The sequence below is a fragment of the Anomaloglossus baeobatrachus genome, chromosome 2 (genome assembly GCF_048569485.1).
Source record: "Anomaloglossus baeobatrachus isolate aAnoBae1 chromosome 2, aAnoBae1.hap1, whole genome shotgun sequence".
NCBI lineage: Eukaryota > Metazoa > Chordata > Amphibia > Anura > Aromobatidae > Anomaloglossus > Anomaloglossus baeobatrachus.
In genome coordinates this window covers 402100020-402118978 of record NC_134354.1, presented here as the reverse complement: position 1 = coordinate 402118978, position 18959 = coordinate 402100020, and the positions used below count along the sequence as shown (strand labels likewise).

The 18959-nt window shown below is 41.4% G+C and overlaps 1 protein-coding gene across 1 annotated transcript in view; it reads right to left on the bottom strand.

Moving 5' to 3' along the window:
- The window catches only part of MYOM3 (myomesin 3), a 284293-nt gene that overhangs the window by 77748 nt on the left and 187586 nt on the right, over nt 1-18959 (bottom strand). The window contains exons 18-22 of the mRNA XM_075336099.1: nt 9663-9784; nt 6584-6771; nt 6364-6490; nt 5821-5999; nt 3201-3315 (exon numbers count right to left, since the gene is read on the bottom strand). Of these exons, the coding sequence (XP_075192214.1) occupies nt 3201-3315; nt 5821-5999; nt 6364-6490; nt 6584-6771; nt 9663-9784 (731 nt within the window). The remainder of the gene's footprint in view (nt 1-3200; nt 3316-5820; nt 6000-6363; nt 6491-6583; nt 6772-9662; nt 9785-18959) is intronic.

The following is an 18959-nucleotide window of genomic DNA, read 5'->3' as shown; positions in this document are numbered from 1 at the left end:
ACCTTTTTGTCCTTATTTCCAATATACAGTATTGCAAGGTAGATATTTATTCTGTGCCCTGGGAGCTTCTGGGTTCCCTCCTGGTCCCCGTACCCCCCAGTGTTTTGAGACTGATTCTTTATGTTCTGTCTTTGTTGAACAAATCTGTTTGCATTCTGACATTATTTTGTATCTCTCAGGTATACCACCCCATATGCTGCCTGTAGTTTGATGCAACCTCCGTTGCCTAGCAAAAACTTCAATTAGTGACTGTGTTTTAGGTGGGTGGTACTATGATACTGTTCTCTCTCATTCTATGGAGTATGTCTCTTCTGATTTGTGTTTTAGTTCCACTTTTTTCTGTAAATATGGACTGATGTATTGAGACTTATAATACTAGGTCACTTAATCCTTTCATTACAATATTTAATTTGTGATCTTTGATCATGGTATATATGAATATTTTCCTGAATGCACGGATTACGTGCTAAATATTTTTCATTGAATCGGTTATGTATGGAAGTATAACTGTGTGAACATATTTTTGCTGTACACTGTGTAAACTAATCTGCTTTCTTTTCTGTTATTATTTATTTACCAGAATGTCCTTGATAAAAACCTAAACTAAGGTTGAAACGTTGGACTTTTCTATACACAAGTTAAATAAAATATATTTCAAAAAAACACGATTTTTTCTCTTATTCTTGGAGTGTGCCGGAGCTTTTTGTACTTTATTTGTTAATTCCTATGAAAACATATCATTACATTCATTAGCTCTATTTAGAAAAAAAAAAAAATATAAATACACTATAGTCTTTACCTCCCTATAATACCACCAGTAAGAAGATTTGTGCCTTTCTAATAGCTAAATAACTACATATGTATCTAATAATGGGGTTTTCTGGGCTGAGAAAAAAAGTCTGCAGTCAGCCCATGTGAATGCAGAGTGCTGAATCATGACAGTGTGAATGTGAACATTGTCGTGATTCCCCGTGCAGGTGGGCTTTAACTTTACCAGAAATATGCGATTTGTGTAGTTGCTGTAACGTGCTAACATGATTCTCTTTTGCTTCTCTCTATAGGGATTCAACAGTCTACCATCACATTGAGTAACTGCAGAATTTTTCAGTCCAGAAATCTCTCTATTCCACTAAACACCACTCGGGTATATACAATTGATATAGCCATTAAAGCAGTAAGGAGTGGGCTCAGGAGATAAGCCTGCTCCATGCACATTGTGTGCCAGTTACACTACAGTCATGGTCGAAAGTGTGGGCACTCTTGAAATTGTTCCAGAAAATTAATTATATCTCCTAGAAAATTACTGCAATTACACGTTTTGTTTTACACATGGTTATTTCCTTTGTGTGTATTGGAACAACAAAAAAAAAAAGGAAAAAGGCAATTTGGACATAATTTCACACAAAACCCCAAAAATGAGTTAGATAAAATTGTTAGCACTTTTCTAAAATTATGGGTAAACAACTTAGTTTCAAGCATGTGATGCTTGTTCAAATTCACCTGTGGCAAATAACAGATGTGGGCAATATGAAAATCACACCTGAAACCAGATGAAAAGGGGAGCCGTTAACTCAATCTGTGCATTATGTGTCTGTGTGTGCCACATTAAACATGGAGAACAGAAAGAGCAGAAGCGAATTGTTTGAGGACTTGACAACCAAAATTGTTGAAAAATATCAACAATCTCAAGGTTACAAGTCCATCTCTAGAGATCTTGTTCCTTTGTCTACTGTGTATAACATAATGAAGTGGCTTACAGTCCATGACACTGTAGCTAATCTCCCTGGACGTGGACGGCAGAGAAAAAATGATGAACGATTGCAATGCATGATAATGGGTAAGCAGTCCCAATCAAGTTCCTAAGAAATTCAAGTTGTCCTGCAGGCTAAGGGTGCATCAGTGTCAGCACCATCTGTCGACACTTGAATTAAATTAAACAATATGGCAGGTGACCCAGGAGAATCCCACAGGGACATAAAAAATCTGCAGTTTGCCAAAATGTACGTGAGTCAAAATCCTTCTGGAGAAGTGTCTTGTGGAGAAATGAGACCAAGATAGAGTTTTTAAGTAAAGCACATCATTTGACTGTTTACTGAAAACAGAATGATGCCTACAAATTAAAGAGCACAGTACCTACAGTTAAATATTGTGGAGGTTCAAAGATGTTTTGAGGTTGTTTTGCTGAGTGCCTTAACTGTGTGCAAGGTGTCATGAAATCTACAGATTACCAAAGAATTTTATTTCACAGTGTAGTGTCCAGTGTCAGAAAGCTGGGTTTGCATCCTAGGTCATGGGACATCCAGCTGGATAATGATCCCAAATATACAGCAAGAAGCTCCCAGAAATGGATAGAAACAAAGTGTTGGAGAGTTCTGAAGTGGCCATTAATGAGTCTGGATCTAAATCCCAGTGAACACCTATGGAGAGATCTTAAAATTGCTCTTGGGAAAATGCACCCTTCAAATATAAAAGACCTGGAGTAGTTAGCAAAAAAAAAAAAAAGTAGTGCAAAATTCCAGTTGAGCACTGTAAGGAGCTTGTTGATGGTGTCTGGCCACTTCTTGGAGTTTTGTGTGAAATGATATTCAATTTTCTTTTTTTCTGTTTCTTTTTGTGTTGTTCCAATACACACAAAGGAAATAAACCTGTATAATATAATATGTGTAATTGCAATAACTTTCTGGGCGATACACTTCATTTTCTGGAACAATTTCAAGGATGCCCACACTTTCGGCCATGACATGACGACTGTATGTAGCTGACACCAGTTTGTTAACTGCTGCTTTCGTTGCTATCATGGCAGTATAACTTTTTAGTTACTGACTTTGGCATCTAAGGAAACTGTCTGAGGAGCACTCTGTCACTCCACTGCTTTTTGTAACACAATTGCACGATGCCAACTGAGGTTCTAATAACTGGATCCTGAATGGATCATCAGTATTGCAACCAATTATTATGGAGAGATGATAACTATTATCATGGACAACTGTATTTGACCATATACATTTTAGACTTGATGTATAAATATAGATGTCATGTAGAGGACAACACATACGAAAATCGTTTGAGTTTTCTGGATAAAAATCTGACAATTTATTATATGCTCATCTGAATCCAGCCTTAGAAAATCATAAAAAGACCTAATGTGTGTTCTTGTTTCAATGGGACAGTACATTGACTTCCAAAAAAGCTCTCCAAACCTGGCTTGGTTACAGGAACTACTGGATCAGAAGGTGTAGATGCAATGCCAGAACCAGAGGTGTTAACAGCAACAACACGGAACTGGTAACTCTTATCTGTTTCCAAATCAGAGATCTAAAAAAGAAACTTGAAATCACATATCCATCTTATCGATTTTATGTACCATTTTACCGCTTATGGACATAACATATGAATAGAAAAAGTGAAGCAACTTTTATAAACATTGCATTACTGATACATCAGTGATCTTATAATCTAAAACTGCTGTCTGCCTCCTTCCATAAATGAAGCATCATCAGTGGCGTCCATTTCAGGGACTGGGCTAGTCCCCGCTCTAGTGAGCATGTGTCGGTTGTCATTTCCGACGTATGCTGAGTAGATTCTTATGACATCACTTGTGGGGGATGTGCTGATCTGCTTTTCGGCACACTGGCTATTCTTACAATGTACACTGACAATGAGTTGTCTTTCTGGCTCGTCACTTGTAATCAGAGCCAGTAAGGTAGTGCACTGTCACATATTGCATAGTGACGAAAATCTACTGAGCATATACATGTATTGGAATTGACAACCGGTAAATCAGTAAAGCAAGGATGAGTCCAATGCCTTAAACAGACATCATTGATGACGTTTCATTTCAGGGTGGGGACAGAGTCTGCACCCTGATGACAGTTTGCATACACTGGGATTCTCAAACAAACCTTCATCATAAAGGAAGTAGGAAAAATAAATAAATGAAGCAGTTAGCTAGAGTAGTGAGGGAACGGTAGGGACTTTTTAATTAAACTACATTAGAAAAGAGATTAGATTATGACATTAAAAAGATACAGTTAGGTCCAGAAATATTTGGACAGTGACACAATTTTCGCGAGTTGGGCTCTGCATGCCACCACATTGGATTTGAAATGAAACCTCTACAACAGAATTCAAGTGCAGATTGTAACATTTAATTTGAAGGTTTGAACAAAAATATCTGATAGAAATTGTAGGAATTGTACACATTTCTTTACAAACACTCCACATTTTAGGAGGTCAAAAGTAATTAGACAAATAAACCAAACCCAAACAAAATATTTTTATTTTCAATATTTTGTTGCGAATCCTTTAGAGGCAATCACTGCCTTAAGTCTGGAACCCATGGACATCACCAAACGCTGGGTTTCCTCCTTCTTAATGCTTTGCCAGGCCTTTACAGCCGCAGCCTTCAGGTCTTGCTTGTTTGTGGGTCTTTCCGTCTTAAGTCTGGATTTGAGCAAGTGAAATGCATGCTCAATTGGGTTAAGATCTGGTGATTGACTTGGCCATTGCAGAATGTTCCACTTTTTTGCACTCATGAACTCCTGGGTAGCTTTGGCTGTATGCTTGGGGTCATAGTCCATCTGTACTATGAAGCGCTGTCCGATCAACTTTGCGGCATTTGGCTGAATCTGGGCTGAAACTATATCCCGGTACACTTCAGAATTCATCCGGCTACTCTTGTCTGCTGTTATGTCATCAATAAACACAAGTGACCCAGTGCCATTGAAAGCCATGCATGCCCATGCCATCACGTTGCCTCCACCATGTTTTACAGAGGATGTGGTGTGCCTTGGATCATGTGCCGTTCCCTTTCTTCTCCAAACTTTTTTCTTCCCATCATTCTGGTACAGGTTGATCTTTGTCTCATCTGTCCATAGAATACTTTTCCAGAACTGAGCTGGCTTCATGAGGTGTTTTTCAGCAAATTTAACTCTGGCCTGTCTATTTTTGGAGTTGATGAATGGATTGCATCTAGATGTGAACCCTTTGTATTTACTTTCATGGAGTCTTCTCTTTACTGTTGACTTAGAGAGAGATACACCTACTTCACTGAGAGTGTTCTGGACTTCAGTTGATGTTGTGAACGGGTTCTTCTTCACCAAAGAAAGTATGCGGCGATCATCCACCACTGTTGTCATCCGTGGACGCCCAGGCCTTTTTGAGTTCCCAAGCTCACCAGTCAATTCCTTTTTTCTCAGAATGTACCCCACTGTTGATTTTGCTACTCCAAGCATGTCTGCTATCTCTCTGATGGATTTTTTCTTTTTTTTCAGCCTCAGGATGTTCTGCTTCACCTCAATTGAGAGTTCCTTAGACCGCATGTTGTCTGGTCACAGCAACAGCTTCCAAATGCAAAACCACACACCTGTAATCAACCCCAGACCTTTTAACTACTTTATTGATTACAGGTTAACGAGCGAGACGCCTTCAGAGTTAATTGCAGCCCTTAGAGTCCCTTGTCCAATTACTTTTGGTCCCTTGAAAAAGAGGAGGCTATGCATTACAGAGCTATGATTCCTAAACCCTTTCTCCGATTTGGATGTGAAAACTCTCATATTGCAGTTGGGAGTGTGCACTTTCAGCCCATATTATATATATATAATTGTATTTCTGAACATGTTTTTGTAAACAGCTAAAATAACAAAACTTGTGTCACTGTCCAAATATTTCTGGCCCTGACTGTAGGTATTTAGGATTAAGCTAAATTTTAGATGAAGACCATCCCTTTAATTTTATACTGTATGTAAACCATGGTGCAGTGTTCAAAAGCTATTGACTGTTACACACTACCAAACCAAACTCCATTCATACAAATTGTACCCTCATATGTGTGTATGGTATGGGATTCTCATTAATCCTCTTCCAGTCTCCAGAGTCTTCTTCACAGGCCTCTACAAAGTAACCGGTGACACCACTACTGCCTGTATATATGGGGCTTTTCCAATGGAGCATCAAGGTGTTATCTCTCACTTCTCGGCATTTGACATCAAATGGAGGACCTTAAATAAAAACACAAAAGTATTCCAAGAAACAAGATAATGCTAAGCTCCAGGGCCACTACTCAAAATTTGCAACAGATTCTCCACCTATTACATGTCATTTGTGCTCCTATATGGCCTTTGGGTCAGATATGAAGGCTTCCTTTGAACAAACTTTAATTATGCCCCTGATTACAAGTAAGGTTTAATGTAAGTGTTCCTCTTTCCAGGTACTACTGCTTCACACTTTCTTATATGATATAACGTTGGAGGCTTGGATCCTCCATTGACTCGTTGATTTTTGAATGGGAGAAAACTCAATGTCATTGGAGAAGTGGCTACGTATATGTAAAACACAGATTATGTTTGTCCTCCATGGTATTACCTGGCTCGGGCATTGGCCATTCCTCGCACTTGAAAAGGTCACTTGGCTCCGACAACTGTCCAACACCTGCCGAATTCAGAGCTCGGGCCCGGAACTCATAGAAATGTCCTTCAGTCAGACCTGACACCTTATTTAAAAAAAAATACATATATGACAATAAGATGAAGGTGAATTTGTTCAATAGATCACACATACTGTACTAACAGTCAATGAATGATACCTTATATTGAGTATTTTGGATTGGTTCATTATTGACGTCTTTCCAAGAAACATCCTCAGAGTCATGGAGATCAAGAAAATATCCAAGCACTTCTCTCCCTGCTGTGAATTTTGGAGCATTCCAGGATATTGTCATTTCATCCTTTCCGCAGCTCAAGAGGGTAAAATTATAGGGAGCCAATGGACAGTCTAAATCATTAAAGATTAGATAATAGGTATGGAAATTGTAATTGTCAAATGAGATACACAATATATAAGTATATGATAATAGGGCAAATGTTGAACTCAAGGATACATTATTTATATGATCTAATTTAGTATTTTTATGTATAAAGCTGTCTCAAAGGGAATCACCAGGTTTGTGGTACTCCGTCTGAGTGCGGCAAGATATAGGGACAGATATCCTGATTCGAGCTGTACTGGATACTGCAGTTTTGATCTAAAACTGTTTTATCTGCTGTAAATCTACCAGTTACCTGAATCCTGACCTCTGTATAACCTCACCCACACCACTGACAATTTTCTGTGAACACTGTGCATAGGCAGAAAGGTAACAAACCATGGTAGGTGGGGGTTATGCAGAGCTCATGAATATAGAGGACCACATGGCAACAGGTTTACTAGTTTTCTTTTGAAAATTTCCTGCTGATTAAACAATGTTTTTATCAAAACTATAGCAAGCAGCCCAGTAAGTGACACATCACTGGAATCAGGGTCTCTCTAACTTATCATGCACTCAGATTAAGTAGCAAAATCGGGGGAAGGGGGGGGTCAAATTCCTGTAACGCTGCCAGGACTCATAGCTAAAGCCCATTAGTAAGGTTTCTCCTTAATTCATGTATACAAAATTCATATGGAAAAGGCTGTCATTCACTAGTAAGTGGGTGGATTTAGAGGACTCAAGCGCTTTCTCATAAAAATAAACATAGAAATCAAGAACAATTACATATTCACAAATTCAGCATTTCCCCTACGCTCTTACGCTGCCATTAGATAAGGTAGAATAGAAGGCTTGAAATATACAGTACCAGTCAAAAGTATGGACACACCTATTAATTCAATGGTTTTCCTTGTTCTTGTTAGATTGTGCACATTGTAGATTCAAACAAAAGGCAGCAAAACCATGAAGGAGCAGATATAGAAATAAGGAGAAAGGAAATACATATGAAACAAATGAGAATATGTGTTAAACTTTACATTTCTCAAATTAGCCCCATTTTACTCTGCTGAGTTGGGCCACAAAGTGTGAAAGGAAAGAAGCTAACAAGTGCTCAGCACCTCTGGGAACTCCTCAATACTGTTGGCAAGCCATTCCAGAGGATTACCTGATGAATCTGCTTGTGAGAATACCAAGGGTGTGTAGAACTGACATCACAGTAGAGAGGAACTTTGAGGAATCTATGTCACAGTCTTTCCTCTGTTGCAGAGTTTTGTGACATGTTCTGGGTCAGAGTCTCACTTTGTCTTTTGGGACTCTGCTAAGTAAATGAATTCCCTTTCCTTTGGGGAGGAGAGGGTTAATATCAGTTTACCTTCCAGCAGCTCCTGACTCCTGGTCAAGTGTTTCTGGTTGAAACCCTGCACAGGTTCTATAAATACACTGTACTTCCACCAGAGGGTGCCTGTTATTTTCATTCATTTGGAAACTTGGCCAGGAGGAGGAAGGAGCTGGTGAAACCCGCTCTCTGTTGTGCTTTTGGCCACAGCATTGGTGTTTTGCTGCAGCATTTCTAGGTGTACTTGTTTAGGTATGGAAGTTACCCGGTAGTCTGTTTACTTCCCCCTTTTATGTTGTTTCCCCTCGTGCACTTTTAGTGGCTCCTTTGTGTATGGTTGCTGTGTGTACGCGTTGTTCTAGTTGTCCATATTTGTCACTGGGGTTTTGACTTCTGTTCTTGCCCCTACCCCTGGGTGGTGGGTTGTGGAGGGGGGTCTTATCATCAGGGACAAGTACAGGAGATATGACCTAGGTTGGAGGCCCGGATCTCCCTACCTTCAAGGGTACCTCCAGGTGTTAGGGTGAGTGCAGGGGCCCCAGCCTTAGCACCAGTATAGGTTACCCCGTGTTCCCCAGTTCTCTGTGACAATGTAAGGTTTGAAACATGTTTTTTTATTCCCTCTTTCCATATGTGTCCAATTGGAGATTTGCTGCCTTCAGTCTGAACCTACAATTTGCACAATCCAAAAAGAAGAACGAAAACCATTGCATGAACAGGTGTGCCCAAGCTTTTGACTGGAATTCTATGCTTTAAAGGGAATCTGTCATGGGATTGTAAGGACAATGACCGTGAGTCCTCTTTCATGCAGATTTGCAGCATTTCCTTTGAGGGGCTGATTCAGATGTCAGTTTTTCAAGTACATATTCTATCACTGTTTTTCAAAGATAGAGCTACTACCTATTATATATAGTCCGCAGGACTGTTCATATATCCGTGTAGTTTTGTAGACTGCACACAAAATCATGAAGATATGTCCGATTTTGATCCAAGTTACAGATCAAACTTGCCAATCCAATTCTAAAGGTCTGTGAATAAATTGGCTAGCACTTGGATGACATCCATCTGCATTCCATTTTTCACAAACTGTTTGAGAGGAGAATCTTGAGAAACCTACTTTATTTCATACAACAAAAGCTGATAAAACTGATGGTAAAAATGTACACACTCACATAATGCTGAGATTTCAACTGCTTTTTGCTCAAGGAAAAAATGACTATCATCTGAATGAGGTCCTACACTGTGATTAGCGAAACACTGTCAATCAGTGTTTATTGGATGGAGGGAGCCTAAGCTCAAAAATATTCAGGATTTTCTCAGTATGTACACAGCATTGAGTTAAAAAAAAGACAAATGGAACTTGTCATGTAAAAAACACTATTAACCTGCAGATATGGAGTAATCTGCAGGTTAATAGTGTTCTGCAACTGCTGGATACCCTCACTGAGAGTCCTGCTGCCAGGAGGAATTGAACTTTTTTCCTCCTGCCAGTCTTGGGTTTACAGTCAGAGGTGGGGCCAGTCAACATGTTCTTTTTACATGACAAGTTCCTTTTAAGCATATTCACTATGGTTTGATACTTACAAATTGCCTCATTTATATTCAGTGGGTCAGATATTGGTGATCTTTCACTAAGCCCAGCTTCATTTACTGCTTTCACACAGAACTCATAGTCTCTCCCAGTCTGCAACTCAGGCACAGTAAACCTGTATACAATTGTTAACAGATAAAAGCTTACAGAAATGTTGTTTTATAAAATAGATCTGCAAAGATATTTTTTTTGAGAGCAATGTTATTTAGGATTTTACTCCTTTTACTCCCAAAATAAAAAATTGGATAGGCCCATTCAACAACTTGATGAAGCATACATACAGAAAAAGAACAAATGCATATATTTTAGCTCCAGGTGTCCCCTGAGGAATCCATGAGAGTACCAGCCATTTGTTTTATGCTCATGGCTAGGCTGAGTCTCCTTGAGTTCTTGGCTTACCTAATAACTACCATGCATTTATGATTGTAGAACAGGGAGGTAATCTGGTTGTTGTAATTAACATAACATCAGAAAGTCATATTTTTTTTGCCAGGATTAGGTTCTTAAACATTGGCACAAAGTGTGATGAAAGTCATCCGGACCTATTGAGGACTATCTGATCTTTTGTATATGGGTGCCTCCCAACATACAATGTCTGAGGAGAGGGATCATGCAGTTGGAATTTTAACACCTTATTCTTTCGGTTTAAACCACTGCCAGAGGTGTCTGACAGCAACTTTCTCTGCTCTGGCCATTGAAAACACATAAATGCACAACCTAGTCAAGCATTCCTGTGTATGGGTAGTCAGCAGATTTAGGTGTCTGCTAACCTAACGTTCTGCTGTCAGTTTTCTCATGTATATTGCCAGCTCAAAGAGAACCTGTCTTCAGGTCAAAAGTGGCCAGTTTTTCATCTTATTTTATTGAAGGACTAGCCGTCTCCGGGCCTCGCGGGCACCACTCTCCTTTGCCAAGGAGACTTTGTGTACGGCCATGGCTTCAGGCAGGGTGCATTACACTTACTTGCTGCTTCGGGCCGGTGGCCATAAATCATGCTGCCAGTCATCAATACCGTTGAATAGTAAGACACGCAACACCAAAGTTCACTTGGCCAACCCGTCTTGTTTACTTTTGTTCTTCACACTGTTATGACAGACATGGCCTTCCTTTTTTTCTCTGTCTTTTACTACTCTTCCTTCTGTCCCACGCTATCTCAGACCTCGTCCTCAATACTCAGGAGTCTGTGCCTCCTTCACCCTAATATCGCACACCTTCGTTCGTTTCTGGGCCCTGGCGACTTCTCTAGCCAGATGACTCTCTAAGCTTGCCGGGGTGAGCCATAGACTCCGGACCTCCTGAGGTTACCTCAGGGTTCCCCAATTTGCCCTAGCACCGAGGCCACGTACTCTCTCTTTGAACCCACTTCTCTACTGCTCTTCCTCTGGCGCTCCCACCTCTAGCTATCCACCATACCATCTTGCACTCCTACCTTTCACTACTGTAACCCTATCTTATCTAACATCTCTTTCAAAACTAGCTCTACTGCTGACCTAACCCAATGCTAGATGGCAGAATTTGGCAACCTAGTCTACAGTCCTAACTCTACTGCATACGGGACCTGTTCTTCTTTAAAAACTACTTAAATACTAACACATGCATTCCTATTATTCAACAGTATAGACATAAGACACAGCATATTTACATCATGGGGCACTGGTCAGCTATTGCACAATTCCTACTGCTCCCCGGGGAATTCCAGTTTTGCTCTTTTTTTTTTAAAATCTTTCTTACAAGTCCAGAAATAAAGATATTTTTATTTAGTGTTAATTTTAATAGTCTTTACAAAGGAGTGTGGTTCATATAGATTTTTCAATTGGCGTGTCTTTTCGCTGCACTGCATTATTAGCCTGTTAGCCACCGCCCCCTTTTAAAGACCAATAAAGTTAGTACTAAATAAAAAGACCCACATCTCTTCAAACATATGGTGGATTAAAAAAAAAAATACATATAATTCAAGGGAGAGTCAGAAATAAAATGGATACTGGCCACTTCTGACCTGGTAACAGGTTCTCTTTATGTCAGGCTTCGTATCCCTCCAGCAATAATGTGACACACAGTCAATGACCATACATTTTTACTTCAGGGACTACAGTTGCAGTGTTGTGTTACACAGACCTCATACAAATGAAATGAGTGAGAATGTAGTTAGTACGCTTTTAGAAATCAGATACAAGAATTTATATCAGACTGGTTTTGTTGCAACTTGTGCCCTTGTTCACAGATAAGAGTCCATTATCTTTGTATTATGTCATGCTGACATTCTGTGGAGTATCCAACAAAAAATGGTAATGTCAGTGTATTTTTTATGTGACTAATAATGCTGCAAAGAATATATTCTGTCAATGGTATTAGCTCATTAGAATTCTTTATGAAATGTGTTTTAATCTTTAAAAGAATGAATAGAAACCCATATGAATGAATGTACCAGTTTATGCATTCTATCAGGTATACTTAAAGGGAATCTGTCTCATCTGAGAATTCTCTTATTAACCCTTTTGAAAATTAAAACTTGGGGCCAGAGCAACATATTTGTGTAAAAAATGGTCATTTTCATTTACTCAACCCAATGTTGCACCACTCTGTGAATTGCCTGAGGGTTCAAAATGGTCACTAATCCCCTGGTCAAATTCAGCAAGAGGTACAGTCTCCAAGATGGGGTCACTTGTGGGGGTTTCTGCTGTTTAATATGTCAGGGACTCTTCAAATGTGACATGGTGTTTGCAATCTACTCCAGCCAAAATGTTGCTCTTTTCCTTCTGAGCCCTATAGTGCACCCAAACAGTAGTTTTCCACCTCATATGGGGTTTTAACATACTCAGGAGATTTTGTCCAACAAACTGTATGGTGAATGTTTTCCTTTTATCCTTGTGAAAATAAAACATTTGGGCTAAAGAAACATTTTTGTGGTAAAAAAAATAAGATTTTTTATTTTCACGGCTCAACCTTATAAAATTCTGTGAAGCACCTGTGAGTTCAAGGTGCCCACCATACATCTAGATAAATTCCTTAAAGAGTGACTTCTGGAGGCTTTCCTCTGTTTATGCATATCTGGGGCTCTGCATACGCAATATGGTGTCCACTATTGATTCCAGCTGATTTTGTATTTCAAAAGTCAATTGGTACTCCTTCCTTTCTAAGCCGTGCTGTGCACAAAACAGTAGTTTTCCACCACATATGGGGTATCACTGTACTCAGAAGAAACTGCACAACAAATTGTATGGGGCATTACCCCTATTATCCTTGTGAAAATGCAAAAAATGGGGCTAAAGTAATATTTTTGGGGGGAAAAAGTAAAATTTTCATTTTTTTCCTTCTACATTGCTTTAATTCCTTTGAAGCACCTAAAGGGTTAATTAACGTCTTGAATGTGGTTTTGAGCAGTGTGAGGTGTGCAGGTTTTAGAATGGTGTCATTTCTGTGTATTTTCTTTCACATAGGACCCTCAGTCACTTCAAATGTGATGTGATCTATAAAAAAATGATTTTGTAAATTTTGTTAAAAAAATAAGAAATGTCTTTTAAAATTTTAACCCTTCTAACTTCCTAAAAAAAAATTTGCTTAGAAAATTATGCTGATGTAAAGTAGACATGTGGTAAAAGTAATTTATTAACTGTTTTGTGTGATATAACTCTCTGGTGTAAGGGCATACAAATTTAATGTTTGAAAACTAGGACATTTTCAAAAGTTTTGACAAATTTCCAATATTTTCACAAATAAACAAAAAATATCACCCTTAATTTACTACTGACATGAAGTACAATATGTCATGAAAAAGCTTTCTCAGAATCACTGGGATCTGTTGAAATGTTCTAGAGTTATTACCTTGTAAAATGACAGTGGTGAAAATGGTAAAATTTGGCCTGCTCATCAAGGTGAAAACGGGCTTCGGGGTGAAGGAGTTAATAACATTGTTAATTATAGTGAAAAGTTATTAATATTGCATGTGGATATTTGCAATGGAGATATTAGAAAATAATTTTTCCTACAGCAATATTTGTGTCTTGTGACTATTTTACAGTAAGAACAATTAAGTGGATTGAGAGTTCACGTATTATGAGGTTTGCCGTTTTATGCTGCTTATATTTAAATGGATTTATGAAATTCTAGCACTAAAGCATCTATGCTGTTGTTAATTCTGGGGTCCTGGTAGTCAGATTAAAATACAAAGTACATGTGGCAACCAGATTGCCTTGGCTCCAACGATCCTTAGCATGGATAAAAACCACTCTTTCCAATTTGGTGGAACCACAAACTGAAGTAGTAAGCTTTCGATACGTATTCTGGAATACACTGTGTGCAGAATTATTAGGCAAGTTGTATTTTAGAGGATTTTTTTATTATTGATCAACAACTATGTTCTTAATCAACCCAAAAGACTCATAAATATCACAGCTTAATATTTTTGGAAGTTGGAGTGGTTTTTTTTTTAGATTTGGCTATCTTAGGAGGATATTTGTTTGTGCAGGTAACTGTTATTATGCAACTTAATAAAAAACAAATATATTCCCATCTCACTTGTTTATTTTCACCAGGTAAACCAATATAACTCCACAAAATTTAGAAATAAACATTTCTGACATGCAAAAACAAAACACCAAAAAAATCAGTGACCAATATAGCCACCTTTCTTTATGATGACACTCAACAGCCTACCATCCATAGATTCTGTCAGTTGCTTGATCTGTTTATGATCAACATTGCGTGCAGCAGCTACCACAGCCTCCCAGACACTGTTCCGAGAGGTGTACTGTTTTCCCTCCCTGTAGATCTCACATTTTATGAGAGACCACAGCTTCTCTATGGGGTTCAGATCAGGTGAACAAGGGGTCTTGTCAATATTTTTTCATCTTTTAGACCTTTACTGGCCAGCCACGCTGCGGAATAGTTGGAGGCATGTGATGGAGCATTGTCCTGCATGAAAATCATGTTTTTCTTAAACAATGCTGACTTCTTCCTGTACCACTGCTTGAAGAAGTTGTGAAGTTGTCTTCCAGAAACTGGCAGTAGGTCTGGGAGTTGAGCTTCACTCCATCCTCAACCCGAAAACGTCCCACAAGTTCATCTTTGATGATGCCAACCCATACCAGTACCCCACCTCCACCTTGCTCACGTCTGAGTTGGAGGGGAGCTCTCTGCCCTTTAGTGATCCAGCCTCTGGCCCATCCATCTGGCCCATCAAGAGTCACTCTCATTTCATCAGTCCTTAACACCTTTGAAAAATCAGTCTTAAGATATTTCTTGGCCCAGTCTTGACGTTTTATCTTATGTTTCTTGTTCAAAGGTGGTCGGTTTTTCAGCCTTCCTTACTTTGGCCATGTCCCCGAGTATGGCACACCTTGTGCTTTTTGATACTCCAGGAACGTTACAGTTCTGAAATATGGCCAAACTGGTGGCAAATGGCATCTTGGTGGCTTCACGCTTGATTTTCCTCAATTCATGGGCAGTTATTTTGTGCTTTTTTTGCCCAACACGCGTCTTGCGACCCTGTTGGCTATTTGCCATGAAACGCTTGATTGTTCGGTGATCACACTTCAAAAGTTTGGCAATTTCAAGACTGCTGCATCCCTCTGGAAGACATCTCACAATTTTGGACTTTTCAGAGACCATCAAATCTCTCTTCTGACCCATTTTGCCAAAGGAAAGGAAGTTGCCTAATAATTAAGCACACCTTATATAGAGTGTTGAAGTCATTACACCACACCCCTCCTCATTACAGAGATGCACATCACCTGATTTACTTAATTGGTAGTTGGCTTTCAAGCCTATACAGCTTGGAGTAGGACAACATGTACAGTCATATGAAAAAGTTTGGGCACCCCTATTAATGTTAACCTTTTTTCTTTATAACAATTTGGGGTTTTGCAACAGCTATTTCAGTTTTATATATCTAATAACTGATGGACTGAGTAATATTTCTGGATTGAAATGAGGTTTATTGTACTAACAGAAAATGTGCAATCCGCATTTAAACAAAATTTGACTCGTGCAAAAGTATGGGCACCCTTACCAATTTCTTGATTTGAACACTCCTAACTACTTTTTACTGACTTACTAAAGCACTAAATTGGTTTTGTAACCTCATTGAGCTTTGAACTTCATAGGCAGGTGTATCCAATCATGAGAAAAAACGGATTTTTGTGTACTCACCGTAAAATCGTTTTCTCTTAGCCATCATTGGGGGACACAGGACGATTGGTGTTATGCTGCCTATCCATAGGAGGACACTAAGTAGATGCAAAAGCATAGCTCCTCCTCTGCAGTATACACCCCCTGGCCGGGCCAGGCAAGCTCAGTTTTAGTACACAAGCAGTAGGAGAAAAAAACAGTAAAAACATACCTCAACAGAGGAACATGAGAAAAAAAGAGTCATAACCTAATAAGGTACTGAGAGAACCAAGGCCCAACAGGGCAACAGGGTGGGTGCTGTGTCCCCCAATGATGGCTAAGAGAAAACGATTTTACGGTGAGTACACAAAAATCCGTTTGGGGGACACAGGACCATGGGACGTCCTAAAGCAGTTCATGGGTGGGAAATATAAAAGAAGACAACACAACCCAAGGACTAGGAACCAGTCCCAGACAGCCTGGAGCACCTACTGAGAGAGGTGCTCTACTACCGTTTGCAGAATTTTCCTACCCAGATTTGCCTCAGTTGAAACCTGGGTATGGACTCTGTAATGCTTTGAAAACGTATGTAGGCTAGACCAGGTCGCAGCCTTACACACCTGTTCCACTGAAGCCTGATGCCGAATGGCCCACGAAGTTCCAACTGCTCGCGTGGAATGAGCCCGCAGCCCACTAGGAATGGGCTTGAGTTGCAAGCGGTAGACTTCCTGGATCGCAGAGCGAATACAGCGAGCCATCATCGCCTTTGAAGCTGCCTGTCCCTTCTTAGGCCCCTCAGGAATGATGAACAAACAGTCCGTTTTCCTAAAGGGGGCTGTCCTGGATACTCTGACGAGGTCTAACGAATGCAGAGACCTTTCCACCCTATGAACCGGGTGTGGACAAAAGGAAGGCAGAACAATGTCCTCGTTCAAATGAAACGGGGTAAGAACCTTTGGAAGGAAATCCGGAAGGGGGCGCCGAACCACCTTGTCCTGGTGAAAGATCAGAAAAGGCTCGCGGCAAGAGAGTGCTGCCAGCTCCGAAACCCGTCTGATGGACGTAATTGCCACCAAGAATGGTACCTTCCAGGATAGACGAGCAAGGGAGGATTCATTGAGGGGTTCAAAGGGAGACCTCTGGAGACCGTTCAGAACGAGGTTGAGGTCCCATGGTTCCAGTGGCCGTTTGTACGGGGGAACTAGATGGGAAACGCCCTGGAGGAAGGTCTTGACTTGCGGTTTTTGAGCCAGGCGGCATTGGTAGAAGATTGAGAGTGCTGAGACCTGCCCTTTAAGGGAACTGAGAGCCAACCCCGCTTGCAAGCCAGACTGTAGAAAGTCGAGAATTCTGGGGATGGCCAGAGGCATAGGCTGGACGTTAGTTTCCCTGCACCATGAAAGGAAGATTTTCCACGTACGGTGGTAAATGCGGGATGAAGCAGGCTTTCGGGCGCTGATCATGGTGGCAATAACCGCGGGGGAGAATCCCGCTCTTGTTAATACCCAGGTCTCAATGGCCATGCCGTCAGCTTTAGGGCTCTGGAGTTCTGATGGGAAATGGGCCCTTGGGTCAGCAAGTCTGGGATGTCTGGAAGGCGCCACGGTGCGTCTGTGAGCATTTGTACTAATTCCCTCTGCCTTGATCTTCCTGATTACCCGCGGCAGCAGGGGTAGAGGTGGAAATATGTAAGGCAGGCGGAAGTGGTGCCAGGAGCAGACTAGAGCATCCGCGCCGATGGACTGCGGGTCGCGTGACCTGGCTATGAAGGCGGGTACCTTTTCATTCAACCTTGAGGCCATTAGGTCCATGTCTGGTGTGCCCCAGTGAGTGCAGATGTGTAGAAACACATCTGGGTGGAGAGACCATTCTCCGGCAGCCAGGCCTTGGCAACTCAAAGTCTGCTGCCCAGTTCTCTACCCCCGGTATGTGTACCGCTGATATCACTGATCCCGTCGATTCGGGATGAGGATCTTGTGGGCCTCGAGATAAGTCGCTTTGCTGCGGGTGCACCCCTGCCGATTGATATAGGCTACAGCTGTCACATTGTCCGATTGGACTCGAATCTGATGACCCGCTAGCAGAGGGCAGAACACTCTGAGCGCGAGGAAGATCGCGCGGAGTTCCAGGATGTTGATGGGTAGGAAAGACTCCTGGGGCGTCCAACGTCCTTGAGCAGTGTGGTGCCTAGGAGACTGGCATCCGTGGTCAGGACCAGCCAGTTCACTGGGAGAAAAGATCTCCCCTTCGATAGGGATGAGGACCGAAGCCACCAGCGGAGTGCGTACCTGACTAAAGGCGTCAGGTGATGTCTGTCCAGGGAGAAGGGGCTCTTGTCCCAGGCCGCTAGAAGGGCTAGCTGAAGTGGGTGGAGGTGCAGTTGAGCAAAGGGTACTGCTTCCATAGCCGCCACCATCCTGCCGAGCACTTTCATGCTGAATCGAATGGAGCGAGACGGAGGACGTAGAAGGCAGCGTACCGCTCGTTGAAGAGCGAACGCCTTGTCCTGAGGGAGAAGGATCAAGCCCCGACGGGTGTCCAGGGACATGCCCAGGAAGGTGATGGATCGTGATGGGATCGGGGATGATTTGTCCAGATTCACTAGCCACCCTAAGCGGGGTAGGGTGTCCACAGTGTTCTGTACGCTGGTTGAGCAGTCGCGGAAGGAGGGGGCCTTGATGAGGAGGTTGTCCAAGTAAGGGAGAACGACTACTCCCCTGGCGTGAAGGACGCTCATGGCGGCCGCCATGACTTTGGTGAAGACCCTTGGTGTGGTGGCAAGGCCGAAGGGTAGAGCTACGAATTGAAAGTGGGAGTCCTGAATTGCAAAGCGGAGGAACTTTTGGTGATCTGGGGCGATGGGTATGTGCAGGTACGCTTGATGTCTATGGAGGCGAGGAATTCCCCTTCGACCATGGATGCAATAATGGACCTTAGGGACTCCATTCTGAATCTCCGTACGTGCACATGTTTGTTTAGGTGTTTGAGGTCCAGGATGGGTCGAACTGACCCATCCTTTTTGGGGACCACAAAGAGGTTGGAATAAAAACCCCCGAACTTCTCGTCGTCTTGGACAGGTATTGTCACTCCTGCTGTTTGGAGCGAGTGGATTGCTGAGAAAAAAAGCTTTGCGTCGTTTTCGAGTCTTTGGGGGGTTTGAGAGAAAGAACCGACTCGGGGGTCGG